The 19416-nt window shown below is 43.1% G+C and overlaps 2 protein-coding genes across 3 annotated transcripts in view; one reads left to right on the top strand and one right to left on the bottom strand.

Moving 5' to 3' along the window:
* Positions 1 to 19416, top strand: part of LOC136628679 (uncharacterized) — a 256103-nt gene that overhangs the window by 114095 nt on the left and 122592 nt on the right. The window lies entirely within an intron of this gene.
* Positions 1 to 19416, bottom strand: part of LOC136627277 (oocyte zinc finger protein XlCOF22-like) — a 105846-nt gene that overhangs the window by 75603 nt on the left and 10827 nt on the right. The window contains exons 3-4 of one of the 2 annotated variants that reach the window (XM_066602256.1): positions 507 to 686; positions 306 to 429 (exon numbers count right to left, since the gene is read on the bottom strand). The exons of the other annotated variant lie outside the window; for it this stretch is intronic. Coding sequence (XP_066458353.1) covers positions 306 to 429; positions 507 to 686 — 304 coding nt within the window. The remainder of the gene's footprint in view (positions 1 to 305; positions 430 to 506; positions 687 to 19416) is intronic. 2 annotated transcript variants of the gene reach the window in all.

Genomic DNA, 19416 nt, shown 5'->3' with positions numbered 1-19416 from the left:
GTTGATATTTTGTTTCAGCCTTGTCTGAAGTAAATCTTGGGTTTTTTCTCATAAAGACCTTTGACAGAAGGCAGCGGCACATGTAGCCCATAAAATCCTGTTTTACTTTTTTGCAGGATGCCTTTGCACAGAATAGTGTAGTCTACTGTATTCTATACAGCAAAAAAGGTACAACATGTACCACACCAAGTGATGCATCTGATGGGAGTAAAACTTAAACAGCACTGCCACTGTCTACAGTGATGGGCAACAAGACCCTTAGAAGAAAATGGTAGAGCAAGAAAGAGAGGGAGATTTCTTTGTACCTGGTGATGTACTTTGCTGGTGGTCCTCCATCATGACGTCCTTGTACAGATCCCAGTGTCCTCCTATATACTCCCACTCCTCCATGGAGAAATAGACGGTGACATCCTGACACCTTATAGGAACCTGACAACACAATATACAGTCATCACCCAGACCCTCCTGTTACTGTATAATGTCCCCCACATTCCCCGCAGCGTCACCTCTCCGGTCAGCAGCTCCGTCATCTTCTTGGTGAGCTCTAGGATCTTCTCCTTATTGGTCAGGAGGTGCGGGGGAGGCTCTGTGATGGGGCCCAGGGTCCGGCTCCATCCTCCTGACTCCTCGAGGTGGATGATGGGAGTCACAGAGTCACCGGATGTCTTCTTCACTGCAGTGTAATCCTGTGGATGGAGAGACACTCAGGGGATTATTAGACCATTTATGCCACATTTCTGTTGTGTAGAACTGAACAATGAAAACGGTTTTCTGCGGCTTCATGAGATACTTAGAAATGTAACTTTGATAGTAAAGACTGTAAATTGACCAACTCTTCTGTAACAAGGTACCTACATGTACTGAAAAGATGGAGATCTATCTTTAAATTAGGTATATGAATAGTTTAGTAAGTTGGTTAGGTTGTTCCTTTTTTGGAGGGAGGAGGGTCATAAATAGCCATTACTATGATGAATAATAAGGGGCGCTCCCCCTTTAAATAATGGAAGGGGAAGAGAAGAAAAGAAGAGGGACAGAAACGTTACAGCTTTGGTGATGCATTATTAGGGTTATGACTTTTTAACTTTTTGTTGCACTGATGTTGCATTTCATGAACATTTGCCTGTGTGACAGTTTTCCGGTGTTATTTTTTTTTGGTCATGTAAAAACCTCCCGCACCCAATATCTCATTTTTGCCATATACAGCAAATAAATAATAGGGGTTTATAAGTTGTAAAACATAATGAAGAAAAGAAGCCTAGGAAAGGGTTAATGCAAGCTTGAATACAAGAATTTCTGTCAGCAGGGCTACTAGGTCATGTGCACAGTGCGAGTACTGAGTCACAGAGGATGGATTCGGTTTATTATGTGAAATTGGTTCAGATATTGTCAGCATCGTCGATCCCCACGGGTAGCGGTTGTATTTTATTCTCAGAGGTCATGCTTCCGGCTACAACATCTCGTTGGGCACAGAGGGGTTTTACAATTTAACAAAATAAAAATCGGTTTTTGAGATTTATCTGCTAAAAGTCATCGATCGCCACCGCAGGCTTTCAAATTTGATGAGCAGATGGTGTCTGTAATGTCATCAATGTGTGCTGCTCTAAAAGGGAGAGAAAGAAGCCCCTCCCCCTGTGACCGGGAGCCCAGCACTGAAACAGAATAAAGCCCCTCCCCCTGTGACCGGGATCCCAGCACTGAAACAGAATAAAGCCCCTCCCCCTGTGACCAGGATCCCAGCACTGATCCAGTATAAAGCCCCTTCCCCTGTGTCTAGGATCCCCACACTGATACAGAGGAGCAGGCATTCCCTGTATACAGTAATCATACAGTACAGTGTTTTTTTGCTACTGGAGAAAAAGGAGGACATGATGGAAACCTTTATATATGTTACAGGAAGAGAGAAGCAAGAGGGAGGACATGACGGAAACCTTTATATAGGTTACAAGAGGAGAGAAGAGAGAGGGAGGGCATGATGGAAACCTTTATATATGTTACAGGAAGAGAGAAGCAAGAGGGAGGGCATGATGGAAACTTTTATATATGTTATAGGAGGAGAGAAGGGAGAGGAGGGACATGATGGAAACCTTTATATATATTACAGGAGGAGAGAAGAGAGAGGGAGGGCATGATGGAAACCTTTATATATGTTACAGGAGGAGAGAAAGGAGAGGAGGACATGATGGAAACCTGTATATATAATACAGGAGGAGAGAAGGGAGAGGAGGACATGATGGAAACCTTTATATATGTACAGGAGGAGAAAAGGCAGAGGAGGGACATGATGGAAACCTTTATATAAGATATAGGAGGAGAGAAGGGAGAGGAGGACAGGATGGAAACCTTTATATATGTACAGGAGGAGAAAAGGCAGAGGAGGGACATGATGGAAACCTTTATATAAGTTATAGGAGGAGAGAAGGGAGAGGGGACATGATGGAAACCTTTATATATGTTACAGGAGGAGAGAAGGGAGAGGGGAGGACATGATAGAAACCTTTATATATGTTACAGGAGGAGAGAAGGGAGAGGGGGACATGATGGAAACCTTTATATATGTTAAAGGGGGAGAGAAGGGAGAGGAGGGACATGATGGAAACCATTATGTATGTTACAGGAGGAGAGAAGGGAGAGGGAGGACATGATGGAAACCTTTATATATGTTATAGGAGGAGTGAAGGGAGAGGAGGACATGATGGAAACCTTTATATATGTTATAGGAGGAGAGAAGGGAGAGGAGGACATGATGGAAACCTTTATATATGTTACAGGAGGAGAGAAGGGAGAGGAGGACATGATGGAAACCTTTATGTATGTTACAGGAGGAGAAAAGGGAGAAGAGGACATGATGGAAACCTTTATATATGTTACAGGAGGAGAGAAGGAAGAGGAGGACATGATGGAAACCTTTATATCTGTTACAGGAGGAGAAAAGGGAGAAGAGGACATGATGGAAACCTTTATATATGTTACAGGAGGAGAGAAGGGAGAGGAGGACATGATGGAAACCTTTATATCTGTTACAGGAGGAGAGAAGGGAGAGGAGGACATGATGGAAACCTTTATATATGTTACAGGAGGAGAGAAGGGAGAGGAGGACATGATGGAAACCTTTATATATGTTACAGGAGGAGAGAAGGGAGAGGAGGACATGATGGAAACCTTTATATACGTTATAGGAGAATCGAAGAGAGAGGAGGACATGATGGAAACCATTATGTATGTTACAGGAGGAGAGAAGGGAGAGGAGGACATGATGGAAACCTTCATATTAGAGATGAGCGAACGTACTCGGTAAAGCACTACTCGTCCGAGTAATGTGCTTTATCCGAGTATCGCTCTACTCGTTCTGAAAGATTCGGGGAGCGCTGCGGAGCGGGGAGCTGCAGGGGAGAGCCGGGAGGAACGGAGGGGAGATCTTTCTCTCCTTCTCTCCCGCCCGCTCTCCCCTGCTCCCCGCTGCGACTCACCTGTCAGCAGCGGCAGCTCCCGAATCTTTCAGAACGAGTAGAGCGATACTCGGATAAAGCACATTACTCGGACGAGTAGTGCTTTACCGAGTACATTCGCTCATCTCTACTTCATATATGTTACAGAAGGAGAAAAGGGAGAAGAGGACATGATGGAAACCTTTATATATGTTACAGGAGGAGAGAAGGGAGAGGAGGACATGATGGAAACCTTTATATATGTTACAGGAGGAGAGAAGGGAGAGGAGGACATGATGGAAACCTTTATATATGTTACAGGATGGGAGAAGGGAGAGAGGACATGATGGAAACCTTTATATATGTTACAGGAGGAGAGAAGGGAGAGGAGGACATGATGGAAACCTTTATATATGTTACAGTAGGAGAGAAGGGAGAGGGGGACATGATGGAAACCTTTATATATGTTACAGGAGGAGAGAAGGGAGAGGAGGACGTGATGGAAACCTTTATATATGTTACAGGAGGAGAGAAGGGAGAGGAGGACATGATGGAGACCTTTATATATGTTACAGGAGGAGAGAAGGGAGAGGAGGACATGATGGAAACCTTTATATATGTTACAGGAGGAGAGAAGGGAGAGGAGGACATGATGGAAACCTTTATATATGTTACCGGAGGAGAGAAGGGAGAGGGGGACATGATGGAAACCTTTATATATGTTACAGGAGAATAGAAGAGAGAGGAGGACATGATGGAAACCATTATGTATGTTACAGGAGGAGAGAAGGGAGAGGGAGGACATGATGGAAACCTTCATATATGTTACAGAAGGAGAAAAGGGAGAAGAGGACATGATGGAAACCTTTATATATGTTACAGGAGGAGAGAAGGGAGAGGGAGGACATGATGGAAACCTTCATATATGTTACAGGAGGAGAAAAGGGAGAAGAGGACATGATGGAAACCTTTATATATGTTACAGGAGGAGAGAAGGGAGAAGAAGGACATGATGGAAACCTTTATATACTGTATGTTACAGGAGGAGAGAAGGGAGAGGGAGGACATGATGGAAACCTTCATATATGTTACAAGAGGAGAAAAGGGAGAAGAGGACATGATGGAAACCCTTATATATGTTACAGGAGGAGAGAAGGGAGAGGAGGACATGATGGAAACCTTTATATATGTTACAGGAGGAGAGAAGGAAGAGGAGGACATGATGGAAACCTTTATATATGTTACAGGAGAAGAGAAGGGAGAGGGAGGACATGATGGAAACCTTCATATATGTTACAGGAGGAGAAAAGGGAGAAGAGGACATGATGGAAACCTTTATATATGTTACAGGAGGAGAGAGGAGAGAGGAGGGACATGATGGAAACCTTTATATATGTTACAGGAGAAGAGAAGGGAGAGGAGGGACATGTAGGAAACCTTTATATATGTTACAGGAGGAGAGAAGGGACAGGAGGGACATGATGGAAACCTTTATATATGTTACAGGAGAAGAGAAGGGAGAGGAGGGACATGTAGGAAACCTTTATATATGTTACAGGAGGAGAGAAGGGACAGGAGGGACATGATGGAAGCCTTTATATGTGTTACAGGAGGAGAGAAGGGAGAAGGGGACATGATGGAAGCCTTTATATGTATTACAGGAGGAGAGAAGGGAGAGAAGGGCATGATGGAAACATTTATATATGTTACAGGAGGAGAGAAAGGAGAGGAGGACATGATGGAAACCTTTATATATGTTATAGGAGCAGAGAAGGGAGAGGAGGACATGATGGAGACCTTTATATATGTTACAGGAGAAGGGAAAGGAGAGGGAGGACATGATGGAAACCTTTATATATGTTATAGGAGCAGAGAAGGGAGAGGAGGACATGATGGAAACCTTTATATATGTTACAGGAGGAGAGAAGGGAGAGGAGGACATGATGGAAATCTCTATATATGTTACAGGAGGATAAAAGAGAGAGGAGGACATGATTGAAAGCATTATATATGTTACAGGAGGCGAGAAGGGAGAGGACAGACATGATGGAAACCTTTATATATGTTACAGGAGGAGAGAAGGGAGAGGAGGACATGATGGAAACCTTTATATATGTTACAGGAGGAGAGAAGGGAGAGGAGGGACATGATGGAAACCTTTACATAAGTTACAGAGGGAGGAAGGGAGAGGGGGGATATGATGGAAACCTTTATATATGTTTCAGGAGGAGAGAAGGGAGAGGGGAACAAGATGGAAACCTTTATATATGTTACAGGAGGAGAGAAGGGAGAGGAGGACATGATGGAAACCTTTATATATGTTACAGGAGGAGAGAAGGGAGAGGAGGACATGATGGGAACCTTTATATATGTTACAGGAGGAGAGAAGGGAGAGGAGGGACATGATGGAAACCTTTATATATGTTACAGGAGGAGAGAAGGGAGAGGAGGACATGATGGGAACCTTTATATATGTTACAGGAGGAGAGAAGGGAGAGGAGGACATGATGGAAACATTTATATATGTTACAGGAGGAGAGAAGGGAGAGGAGGACATGATGGAAACCTTTATATATGTTGCAGGAGGAGAGAAGGGAGAGAAGGACATGATGGAAACCTTTATATATGTTACAGGAGGAGAGAAGGGAGAGAAGGACATGATGGAAACCTTTATATATGCTACAGGAGAAGAGAAGGGAGAGAAGGACATGATGGAAACCTTTATATATGTTACAGGAGGAGAGAAGGGAGAGGAGGGACATGATGGAAACCTTTATATATGTTACAGGAGGAGAGAAGGGAGAGGGGGACATGATGGAAACCTTTATATATGTTACAGGAGGAGAGAAGGGAGAGGAGGGACATGATAGAAACCTTTATATATGTTACAAGAGGAGATAAGGGAGAGGGAGACATGATGGAAACCTTTATGTATGTTACAGGAGGAGAGAAGGGAAAGGAGGACATGATGGAAACATTTATATATGTTACAGGAGGAGAGAAGGGACAGGAGGACATGATGGAAACCTTTATATATGTTACAGGAGGAGAGAAGGGACAGGAGGACATGATGGAAACCTTTATATATGTCACAGGAGGAGAGAAGGGAGAGGGGGACATGATGGAAACCTTTATATATGTTACAGGAGGAGAGAAGGGAGAGGGAGGACATGATGGAAACCTTTATATATGTTACAGGAGGAGAGAAGGGAGAGGGAGGACATGATGGAAACCTTTATATATGTTACAGGAGGAGAGAAGGGAGAGGGAGGACATGATGGAAACCTTTATATATGTTACAGGAGGAGAGAAGGGAGAGGAGGACATGATGGAAACCTTTATATATATATGTTACAGGGGGAGAGAAGGGAGAGGAGGACATGATGGTAACCTTTATATATGTTACAGGGGGAGAGAAGGGAGAGGAGGACATGATGGTAACCTTTATATATGTTACAGGGGGAGAGAAGAGAGAGGGGGACATGATGGAAACCTTTATATATGTTACAGGAGAAGAGAAGGGAGAGGAGGACATGATAGAAACCTTTATGTATGTTACAGGAAAAGAGAAGAGAAGGGAGAGGAGGACATGATGGAAACCTGTATATATGTTACAAGAGGAGAGGGAGGACATGATGGAAACCTTTATATATGTTACAGGAGGAGAGAAGGGAGAGGAGGACATGATGGAAACCTTTATATATGTTACAGGAGGAGAGAAGGGAGAGGAGGGACATGATAGAAACCTTTATATATGTTACAGGAGGAGAGAAGGGAGAGGAGGGACATGATAGAAACCTTTATATATGTTACAGGAGGAGAGAAGGGAGAGGAGGGACATGATAGAAACCTTTATATATGTTACAGGAGGAGAGAAGGGAGAGGAGGACATGATGGAAACCTTTATATATGTTACAGGAAGAGAGAAGGGAGAGGGGAACAAGATGGAAACCTTTATATATGCTACAGGAGAAGAGAAGGGAGAGGAGAACATGATGGAAACCTTTATATATGTTACAGGAGGAGAGAAGGGAGAGAAGGGACATGATGGAAACCTTTATATATGTTACAGGAGGAGAGAAGGGAGAGAAGGGACATGATGGAAACCTTTATATATGTTACAGGGGGAGAGAAGGGAGAGGAGGACATGATGGAAACCTTTATATATGTTACAGGAAGAGAGAAGGGAGAGGGGAACAAGATGGAAACCTTTATATATGCTACAGGAGAAGAGAAGGGAGAGGAGAACATGATGGAAACCTTCATATATGTTACAGGAGGAGAGAAGGGAGAGGAGGGACATGATGGAAACCTTTATATATGTTACAGGAGGAGAGAAGGGAGAGAAGGGACATGATGGAAACCTTTATATATGTTACAGGGGGAGAGAAGGGAGAGGAGGACATGATGGTAACCTTTATATATGTTACAGGAGAAGAGAAGGGAGAGGAGGGACATGTAGGAAACCTTTATATATGTTACAGGAGGAGAGAAGGGAGAGGAGGACATGATGGAAACCTTTATATATGTTACAGGAAGAGAGAATGGAGAGGGGAACAAGATGGAAACCTTTATATATGCTACAGGAGAAGAGAAGGGAGAGGAGAACATGATGGAAACCTTCATATATGTTACAGGAGGAGAGAAGGGAGAGGAGGGACATGATGGAAACCTTTATATATGTTACAGGAGGAGAGAAGGGAGAGAAGGGACATGATGGAAACCTTTATATATGTTACAGGGGGAGAGAAGGGAGAGGAGGACATGATGGTAACCTTTATATATGTTACAGGAGAAGAGAAGGGAGAGGAGGGACATGTAGGAAACCTTTATATATGTTACAGGAGGAGAGAAGGGAGAGGAGGACATGATGGAAACCTTTATATATGTTACAGGAGGAGAGAAGGGAGAGGGGGACATGATGGAAAGCTTTATATATGTTACAGGAGGAGAGAAGGGAGAGGAGGACATGATGGAAACCTTTATATATGTTACAGGAGAAGAGAAGGGAGAGGAGGACATGATGGAAACCTTTATATATGTTACAGGAGAAGAGAAGGGAGAGGAGGACATGATGGAAACCTTTATGTATGTTACAGGAGAAGAGAAGGGAGAGGAGGACATGATGGAAACCTTTATATATGTTACAGGAGAAGAGAAGGGAGAGGAGGACATGATGGAAACCTTTATATATGTTACAGGAGGAGAGAAGGGAGAGGAGGACATGATGGAAACCTTTATGTATGTTACAGGAGGAGAGAAGGGAGAGGAGGACATGATGGAAACCTTTATATATATTACAGGAGAAGAGAAGGGAGAGGGGGACATGATGGAAACCTTTATATATATTACAGGAGGAGAGAAGGGAGAGGGGGACATGATGGAAACCTTTATATATGTTACAGGAGGAGAAAAGGGAGAAGAGGACATGATGGAAACATTTATATATGTTACAGGAGGAGAGAGGAGGGACATGTAGGAAACCTTTATATATGTTACAGGAGGAGAGAAGGGACAGGAGGGACATGATGGAAACCTTTATATATGTTACAGGAGAAGAGAAGGGAGAGGAGGGACATGTAGGAAACCTTTATATATGTTACAGGAGGAGAGAAGGGACAGGAGGGACATGATGGAAGCCTTTATATGTGTTACAGGAGGAGAGAAGGGAGAAGGGGACATGATGGAAGCCTTTATATGTGTTACAGGAGGAGAGAAGGGAGAGAAGGGCATGATGGAAACCTTTATATATGTTACAGGAGGAGAGAAGGGAGAGGAGGACATGATGGAGACCTTTATATATGTTACAGGAGAAGAGAAAGGAGAGGGAGGACATGATGGAAACCTTTATATATGTTATAGGAGCAGAGAAGGGAGAGGAGGACATGATGGAAACCTTTATATATGTTACAGGAGGAGAGAAGGGAGAGGAGGACATGATGGAAATCTCTATATATGTTACAGGAGGATAAAAGAGAGAGGAGGACATGATTGAAAGCATTATATATGTTACAGGAGGCGAGAAGGGAGAGGACAGACATGATGGAAACCTTTATATATGTTACAGGAGGAGAGAAGGGAGAGGAGGACATGATGGAAACCTTTATATATGTCACAGGAGGAGAGAAGGGAGAGGGGGACATGATGGAAACCTTTATATATGTTACAGGAGGCGAGAAGGGAGAGGACAGACATGATGGAAACCTTTACATAAGTTACAGAGGGAGGAAGGGAGAGGGGGGATATGATGGAAACCTTTATATATGTTTCAGGAGGAGAGAAGGGAGAGGGGAACAAGATGGAAACCTTTATATATGCTACAGGAGAAGAGAAGGGAGAGAAGGACATGATGGAAACCTTTATATGTGTTACAGGAGGAGAGAAGGGAGAGGAGGGACATGATGGAAACCTTTATATATGTTACAGGAGGAGAGAAGGGAGAGGAGGACATGATGGAAACCTTTATATATGTTACAGGAGGAGAGAAGGGAGAGGAGGACATGATGGAAACCTATATATATGTTACAGGAGGAGAGATGATGATATAAACCTTTATATATGTTACAGGAGAAGAGAAGGGAGAGGAGAACATGATGGGAACCTTTATATATGTTACAGGAGAAGAGAAGGGAGAGGAGGACATGATGGAAACCTTTATATATGTTACAGGAGGAGAGAAGGGAGAGGAGGACATGATGGAAACCTTTATATATGTTATAGGAGCAGAGAAGGGAGAGGAGGACATGATGGAAACCTTTACATAAGTTACAGAGGGAGGAAGGGAGAGGGGGGATATGATGGAAACCTTTATATATGTTTCAGGAGGAGAGAAGGGAGAGGGGAACAAGATGGAAACCTTTATATATGCTACAGGAGAAGAGAAGGGAGAGAAGGACATGATGGAAACCTTTATATATGTTACAGGAGGAGAGAAGGGAGAGGGGGACATGATGGAAACCTTTATATATGTTACAGGAGGAGAGAAGGGAGAGGAGGGACATGATAGAAACCTTTATATATGTTACAAGAGGAGATAAGGGAGAGGGAGACATGATGGAAACCTTTATGTATGTTACAGGAGGAGAGAAGGGAAAGGAGGACATGATGGAAACATTTATATATGTTACAGGAGGAGAGAAGGGACAGGAGGACATGATGGAAACCTTTATATATGTTACAGGAGGAGAGAAGGGACAGGAGGACATGATGGAAACCTTTATATATGTCACAGGAGGAGAGAAGGGAGAGGGGGACATGATGGAAACCTTTATATATGTTACAGGAGGAGAGAAGGGAGAGGGAGGACATGATGGAAACCTTTATATATGTTACAGGAGGAGAGAAGGGAGAGGGAGGACATGATGGAAACCTTTATATATGTTACAGGAGGAGAGAAGGGAGAGGGAGGACATGATGGAAACCTTTATATATGTTACAGGAGGAGAGAAGGGAGAGGAGGACATGATGGAAACCTTTATATATATGTTACAGGGGGAGAGAAGGGAGAGGAGGACATGATGGTAACCTTTATATATGTTACAGGGGGAGAGAAGGGAGAGGAGGACATGATGGTAACCTTTATATATGTTACAGGGGGAGAGAAGAGAGAGGGGGACATGATGGAAACCTTTATATATGTTATAGGAGAAGAGAAGGGAGAGGAGGACATGATAGAAACCTTTATGTATGTTACAGGAAAAGAGAAGAGAAGGGAGAGGAGGACATGATGGAAACCTGTATATATGTTACAAGAGGAGAGGGAGGACATGATGGAAACCTTTATATATGTTACAGGAGGAGAGAAGGGAGAGGAGGACATGATGGAAACCTTTATATATGTTACAGGAGGAGAGAAGGGAGAGGAGGGACATGATAGAAACCTTTATATATGTTACAGGAGGAGAGAAGGGAGAGGAGGGACATGATAGAAACCTTTATATATGTTACAGGAGGAGAGAAGGGAGAGGAGGGACATGATAGAAACCTTTATATATGTTACAGGAGGAGAGAAGGGAGAGGAGGACATGATGGAAACCTTTATATATGTTACAGGAAGAGAGAAGGGAGAGGGGAACAAGATGGAAACCTTTATATATGCTACAGGAGAAGAGAAGGGAGAGGAGAACATGATGGAAACCTTTATATATGTTACAGGAGGAGAGAAGGGAGAGAAGGGACATGATGGAAACCTTTATATATGTTACAGGAGGAGAGAAGGGAGAGAAGGGACATGATGGAAACCTTTATATATGTTACAGGGGGAGAGAAGGGAGAGGAGGACATGATGGAAACCTTTATATATGTTACAGGAAGAGAGAAGGGAGAGGGGAACAAGATGGAAACCTTTATATATGCTACAGGAGAAGAGAAGGGAGAGGAGAACATGATGGAAACCTTCATATATGTTACAGGAGGAGAGAAGGGAGAGGAGGGACATGATGGAAACCTTTATATATGTTACAGGAGGAGAGAAGGGAGAGAAGGGACATGATGGAAACCTTTATATATGTTACAGGGGGAGAGAAGGGAGAGGAGGACATGATGGTAACCTTTATATATGTTACAGGAGAAGAGAAGGGAGAGGAGGGACATGTAGGAAACCTTTATATATGTTACAGGAGGAGAGAAGGGAGAGGAGGACATGATGGAAACCTTTATATATGTTACAGGAAGAGAGAAGGGAGAGGGGAACAAGATGGAAACCTTTATATATGCTACAGGAGAAGAGAAGGGAGAGGAGAACATGATGGAAACCTTCATATATGTTACAGGAGGAGAGAAGGGAGAGGAGGGACATGATGGAAACCTTTATATATGTTACAGGAGGAGAGAAGAGAGAGAAGGGACATGATGGAAACCTTTATATATGTTACAGGGGGAGAGAAGGGAGAGGAGGACATGATGGTAACCTTTATATATGTTACAGGAGAAGAGAAGGGAGAGGAGGGACATGTAGGAAACCTTTATATATGTTACAGGAGGAGAGAAGGGAGAGGAGGACATGATGGAAACCTTTATATATGTTACAGGAGGAGAGAAGGGAGAGGGGGACATGATGGAAAGCTTTATATATGTTACAGGAGGAGAGAAGGGAGAGGAGGACATGATGGAAACCTTTATATATGTTACAGGAGAAGAGAAGGGAGAGGAGGACATGATGGAAACCTTTATATATGTTACAGGAGAAGAGAAGGGAGAGGAGGACATGATGGAAACCTTTATGTATGTTACAGGAGAAGAGAAGGGAGAGGAGGACATGATGGAAACCTTTATATATGTTACAGGAGAAGAGAAGGGAGAGGAGGACATGATGGAAACCTTTATATATGTTACAGGAGGAGAGAAGGGAGAGGAGGACATGATGGAAACCTTTATGTATGTTACAGGAGGAGAGAAGGGAGAGGAGGACATGATGGAAACCTTTATATATATTACAGGAGAAGAGAAGGGAGAGGGGGACATGATGGAAACCTTTATATATATTACAGGAGGAGAGAAGGGAGAGGGGGACATGATGGAAACCTTTATATATGTTACAGGAGGAGAAAAGGGAGAAGAGGACATGATGGAAACATTTATATATGTTACAGGAGGAGAGAGGAGGGACATGTAGGAAACCTTTATATATGTTACAGGAGGAGAGAAGGGACAGGAGGGACATGATGGAAACCTTTATATATGTTACAGGAGAAGAGAAGGGAGAGGAGGGACATGTAGGAAACCTTTATATATGTTACAGGAGGAGAGAAGGGACAGGAGGGACATGATGGAAGCCTTTATATGTGTTACAGGAGGAGAGAAGGGAGAAGGGGACATGATGGAAGCCTTTATATGTGTTACAGGAGGAGAGAAGGGAGAGAAGGGCATGATGGAAACCTTTATATATGTTACAGGAGGAGAGAAGGGAGAGGAGGACATGATGGAGACCTTTATATATGTTACAGGAGAAGAGAAAGGAGAGGGAGGACATGATGGAAACCTTTATATATGTTATAGGAGCAGAGAAGGGAGAGGAGGACATGATGGAAACCTTTATATATGTTACAGGAGGAGAGAAGGGAGAGGAGGACATGATGGAAATCTCTATATATGTTACAGGAGGATAAAAGAGAGAGGAGGACATGATTGAAAGCATTATATATGTTACAGGAGGCGAGAAGGGAGAGGACAGACATGATGGAAACCTTTATATATGTTACAGGAGGAGAGAAGGGAGAGGAGGACATGATGGAAACCTTTATATATGTCACAGGAGGAGAGAAGGGAGAGGGGGACATGATGGAAACCTTTATATATGTTACAGGAGGCGAGAAGGGAGAGGACAGACATGATGGAAACCTTTACATAAGTTACAGAGGGAGGAAGGGAGAGGGGGGATATGATGGAAACCTTTATATATGTTTCAGGAGGAGAGAAGGGAGAGGGGAACAAGATGGAAACCTTTATATATGCTACAGGAGAAGAGAAGGGAGAGAAGGACATGATGGAAACCTTTATATGTGTTACAGGAGGAGAGAAGGGAGAGGAGGGACATGATGGAAACCTTTATATATGTTACAGGAGGAGAGAAGGGAGAGGAGGACATGATGGAAACCTTTATATATGTTACAGGAGGAGAGAAGGGAGAGGAGGACATGATGGAAACCTATATATATGTTACAGGAGGAGAGATGATGATATAAACCTTTATATATGTTACAGGAGAAGAGAAGGGAGAGGAGAACATGATGGGAACCTTTATATATGTTACAGGAGAAGAGAAGGGAGAGGAGGACATGATGGAAACCTTTATATATGTTACAGGAGGAGAGAAGGGAGAGGAGGACATGATGGAAACCTTTATATATGTTACAGGAGGAGAGAAGGGAGAGGAGGACATGATGGAAACCTTTATATATGTTACAGGAGGAGAGAAGGGAGAGGAGGGCATGATATAAACCTTTATATATGTTACAGGAGAAGAAAAGGGAGAGGAGGACATGATGGAAACCTTTATATATGTTACAGGAGGAGAGAAGGGAGAGGAGGGACATGATAGAAACCTTTATATATGTTACAAGAGGAGATAAGGGAGAGGGAGACATGATGGAAACCTTTATGTATGTTACAGGAGGAGAGAAGGGAAAGGGGGACATGATGGAAACATTTATATATGTTACAGGAGGAGAGAAGGGAGAGAAGGACATGATGGAAACCTTTATATATGTTACAGGAGGAGAGAAGGGAGAGGGGGACATGATGGAAACCTTTATAAATGTTACAGGAGGAGAGAAGGGAGAGGGAGGACATGATGGAAACCTTTATATATGTTACAGGAGGAGAGAAGGGAGAGGGAGGACATGATGGAAACCTTTATATATGTTACAGGAGGAGAGAAGGGAGAGGAGGACATGATGGAAACCTTTATATATATGTTACAGGGGGAGAGAAGGGAGAGGAGGACATGATGGTAACTTTTATATATGTTACAGGGGGAGAGAAGGGAGAGGAGGACATGATGGAAACCTATATATATGTTACAGGAGGAGAGAAGGGAGAGGAGGACATGATGGAAACCTTTATATATGTTACAGGAGAAGAGAAGGGAGAGGAGAACATGATATAAACCTTTATATATGTTACAGGAGAAGAGAAGGGAGAGGAGAACATGATATAAACCTTTATATATGTTACAGGATAAGAAAAGGGAGAGGAGGACATGATGGAAACCTTTATATATGTTACAGGAGGAGAGAAGGGAGAGGAGGGACATGATAGAAACCTTTATATATGTTACAGGAGGAGAGAAGGGAGAGGAGGGACATGATGGAAACCTTTATATATGTTACAAGAGGAGATAAGGGAGAGGGAGACATGATGGAAACCTTTATGTATGTTACAGGAGGAGAGAAGGGAGAGGAGGACATGATGGTAACCTTTATATATATTACAGGAGGAGAGAAGGGAGAGGGGGACATGATGGAAACCTTTATATATGTTACAGGAGGAGAGAAGGGAGAGGAGGACATGATGGAAATCTCTATATATGTTACAGGAGGATAAAAGAGAGAGGAGGACATGATGGAAACCTTTATATATGTTACAGGAGGAGAGAAGGGAGAGGAGGACATGATGGAAACCTTTATATATATGTTACAGGGGGAGAGAAGGGAGAGGAGGACATGATGGTAACCTTTATATATGTTACAGGGGGAGAGAAGGGAGAGGAGGACATGATGGTAACCTTTATATATGTTAAAGGGGGAGAGAAGGGAGAGGTGGACATGATGGAAACCTTTATTTATGTTACAGGAGGAGAGAAGGGAGAGGAGGACATGATGGAAACCTTTATATATATGTTACAGGGGGAGAGAAGGGAGAGAAGGGACATGATGGAAACCTTTATATATGTTACAGGGGGAGAGAAGGGAGAGGAGGACATGATGGAAACCTTTATATATGTTACAGGAAGAGAGAAGGGAGAGGGGAACAAGATGGAAACCTTTATATATGCTACAGGAGAAGAGAAGGGAGAGGAGAACATGATGGAAACCTTCATATATGTTACAGGAGGAGAGAAGGGAGAGGAGGGACATGATGGAAACCTTTATATATGTTACAGGAGGAGAGAAGGGAGAGAAGGGACATGATGGAAACCTTTATATATGTTACAGGGGGAGAGAAGGGAGAGGAGGACATGATGGTAACCTTTATATATGTTACAGGAGAAGAGAAGGGAGAGGAGGGACATGTAGGAAACCTTTATATATGTTACAGGAGGAGAGAAGGGAGAGGAGGACATGATGGAAACCTTTATATATGTTACAGGAAGAGAGAATGGAGAGGGGAACAAGATGGAAACCTTTATATATGCTACAGGAGAAGAGAAGGGAGAGGAGAACATGATGGAAACCTTCATATATGTTACAGGAGGAAAGAAGGGAGAGGAGGGACATGATGGAAACCTTTATATATGTTACAGGAGGAGAGAAGGGAGAGAAGGGACATGATGGAAACCTTTATATATGTTACAGGGGGAGAGAAGGGAGAGGAGGACATGATGGTAACCTTTATATATGTTACAGGAGAAGAGAAGGGAGAGGAGGGACATGTAGGAAACCTTTATATATGTTACAGGAGGAGAGAAGGGAGAGGAGGACATGATGGAAACCTTTATATATGTTACAGGAGGAGAGAAGGGAGAGGGGGACATGATGGAAAGCTTTATATATGTTACAGGAGGAGAGAAGGGAGAGGAGGACATGATGGAAACCTTTATATATGTTACAGGAGAAGAGAAGGGAGAGGAGGACATGATGGAAACCTTTATATATGTTACAGGAGAAGAGAAGGGAGAGGAGGACATGATGGAAACCTTTATGTATGTTACAGGAGAAGAGAAGGGAGAGGAGGACATGATGGAAACCTTTATATATGTTACAGGAGAAGAGAAGGGAGAGGAGGACATGATGGAAACCTTTATATATGTTACAGGAGGAGAGAAGGGAGAGGAGGACATGATGGAAACCTTTATGTATGTTACAGGAGGAGAGAAGGGAGAGGAGGACATGATGGAAACCTTTATATATATTACAGGAGAAGAGAAGGGAGAGGGGGACATGATGGAAACCTTTATATATATTACAGGAGGAGAGAAGGGAGAGGGGGACATGATGGAAACCTTTATATATGTTACAGGAGGAGAAAAGGGAGAAGAGGACATGATGGAAACATTTATATATGTTACAGGAGGAGAGAGGAGGGACATGTAGGAAACCTTTATATATGTTACAGGAGGAGAGAAGGGACAGGAGGGACATGATGGAAACCTTTATATATGTTACAGGAGAAGAGAAGGGAGAGGAGGGACATGTAGGAAACCTTTATATATGTTACAGGAGGAGAGAAGGGACAGGAGGGACATGATGGAAGCCTTTATATGTGTTACAGGAGGAGAGAAGGGAGAAGGGGACATGATGGAAGCCTTTATATGTGTTACAGGAGGAGAGAAGGGAGAGAAGGGCATGATGGAAACCTTTATATATGTTACAGGAGGAGAGAAGGGAGAGGAGGACATGATGGAGACCTTTATATATGTTACAGGAGAAGAGAAAGGAGAGGGAGGACATGATGGAAACCTTTATATATGTTATAGGAGGAGAGAAGGGAGAGGAGGACATGATGGAAATCTCTATATATGTTACAGGAGGATAAAAGAGAGAGGAGGACATGATTGAAAGCATTATATATGTTACAGGAGGCGAGAAGGGAGAGGACAGACATGATGGAAACCTTTATATATGTTACAGGAGGAGAGAAGGGAGAGGAGGACATGATGGAAACCTTTATATATGTCACAGGAGGAGAGAAGGGAGAGGGGGACATGATGGAAACCTTTATATATGTTACAGGAGGCGAGAAGGGAGAGGACAGACATGATGGAAACCTTTACATAAGTTACAGAGGGAGGAAGGGAGAGGGGGGATATGATGGAAACCTTTATATATGTTTCAGGAGGAGAGAAGGGAGAGGGGAACAAGATGGAAACCTTTATATATGCTACAGGAGAAGAGAAGGGAGAGAAGGACATGATGGAAACCTTTATATGTGTTACAGGAGGAGAGAAGGGAGAGGAGGGACATGATGGAAACCTTTATATATGTTACAGGAGGAGAGAAGGGAGAGGAGGACATGATGGAAACCTTTATATATGTTACAGGAGGAGAGAAGGGAGAGGAGGACATGATGGAAACCTATATATATGTTACAGGAGGAGAGATGATGATATAAACCTTTATATATGTTACAGGAGAAGAGAAGGGAGAGGAGAACATGATGGGAACCTTTATATATGTTACAGGAGAAGAGAAGGGAGAGGAGGACATGATGGAAACCTTTATATATGTTACAGGAGGAGAGAAGGGAGAGGAGGACATGATGGAAACCTTTATATATGTTATAGGAGCAGAGAAGGGAGAGGAGGACATGATGGAAACCTTTACATAAGTTACAGAGGGAGGAAGGGAGAGGGGGGATATGATGGAAACCTTTATATATGTTTCAGGAGGAGAGAAGGGAGAGGGGAACAAGATGGAAACCTTTATATATGCTACAGGAGAAGAGAAGGGAGAGAAGGACATGATGGAAACCTTTATATATGTTACAGGAGGAGAGAAGGGAGAGGGGGACATGATGGAAACCTTTATATATGTTACAGGAGGAGAGAAGGGAGAGGAGGGACATGATAGAAACCTTTATATATGTTACAAGAGGAGATAAGGGAGAGGGAGACATGATGGAAACCTTTATGTATGTTACAGGAGGAGAGAAGGGAAAGGAGGACATGATGGAAACATTTATATATGTTACAGGAGGAGAGAAGGGACAGGAGGACATGATGGAAACCTTTATATATGTTACAGGAGGAGAGAAGGGACAGGAGGACATGATGGAAACCTTTATATATGTCACAGGAGGAGAGAAGGGAGAGGGGGACATGATGGAAACCTTTATATATGTTACAGGAGGAGAGAAGGGAGAGGGAGGACATGATGGAAACCTTTATATATGTTACAGGAGGAGAGAAGGGAGAGGGAGGACATGATGGAAACCTTTATATATGTTACAGGAGGAGAGAAGGGAGAGGGAGGACATGATGGAAACCTTTATATATGTTACAGGAGGAGAGAAGGGAGAGGAGGACATGATGGAAACCTTTATATATATGTTACAGGGGGAGAGAAGGGAGAGGAGGACATGATGGTAACCTTTATATATGTTACAGGGGGAGAGAAGGGAGAGGAGGACATGATGGTAACCTTTATATATGTTACAGGGGGAGAGAAGAGAGAGGGGGACATGATGGAAACCTTTATATATGTTACAGGAGAAGAGAAGGGAGAGGAGGACATGATAGAAACCTTTATGTATGTTACAGGAAAAGAGAAGAGAAGGGAGAGGAGGACATGATGGAAACCTGTATATATGTTACAAGAGGAGAGGGAGGACATGA

This window comes from Eleutherodactylus coqui, chromosome 5 (genome assembly GCF_035609145.1).
Source record: "Eleutherodactylus coqui strain aEleCoq1 chromosome 5, aEleCoq1.hap1, whole genome shotgun sequence".
NCBI classification, from domain to species: domain Eukaryota; kingdom Metazoa; phylum Chordata; class Amphibia; order Anura; family Eleutherodactylidae; genus Eleutherodactylus; species Eleutherodactylus coqui.
This window is presented reverse-complemented; position numbering and strand designations above follow the sequence as displayed.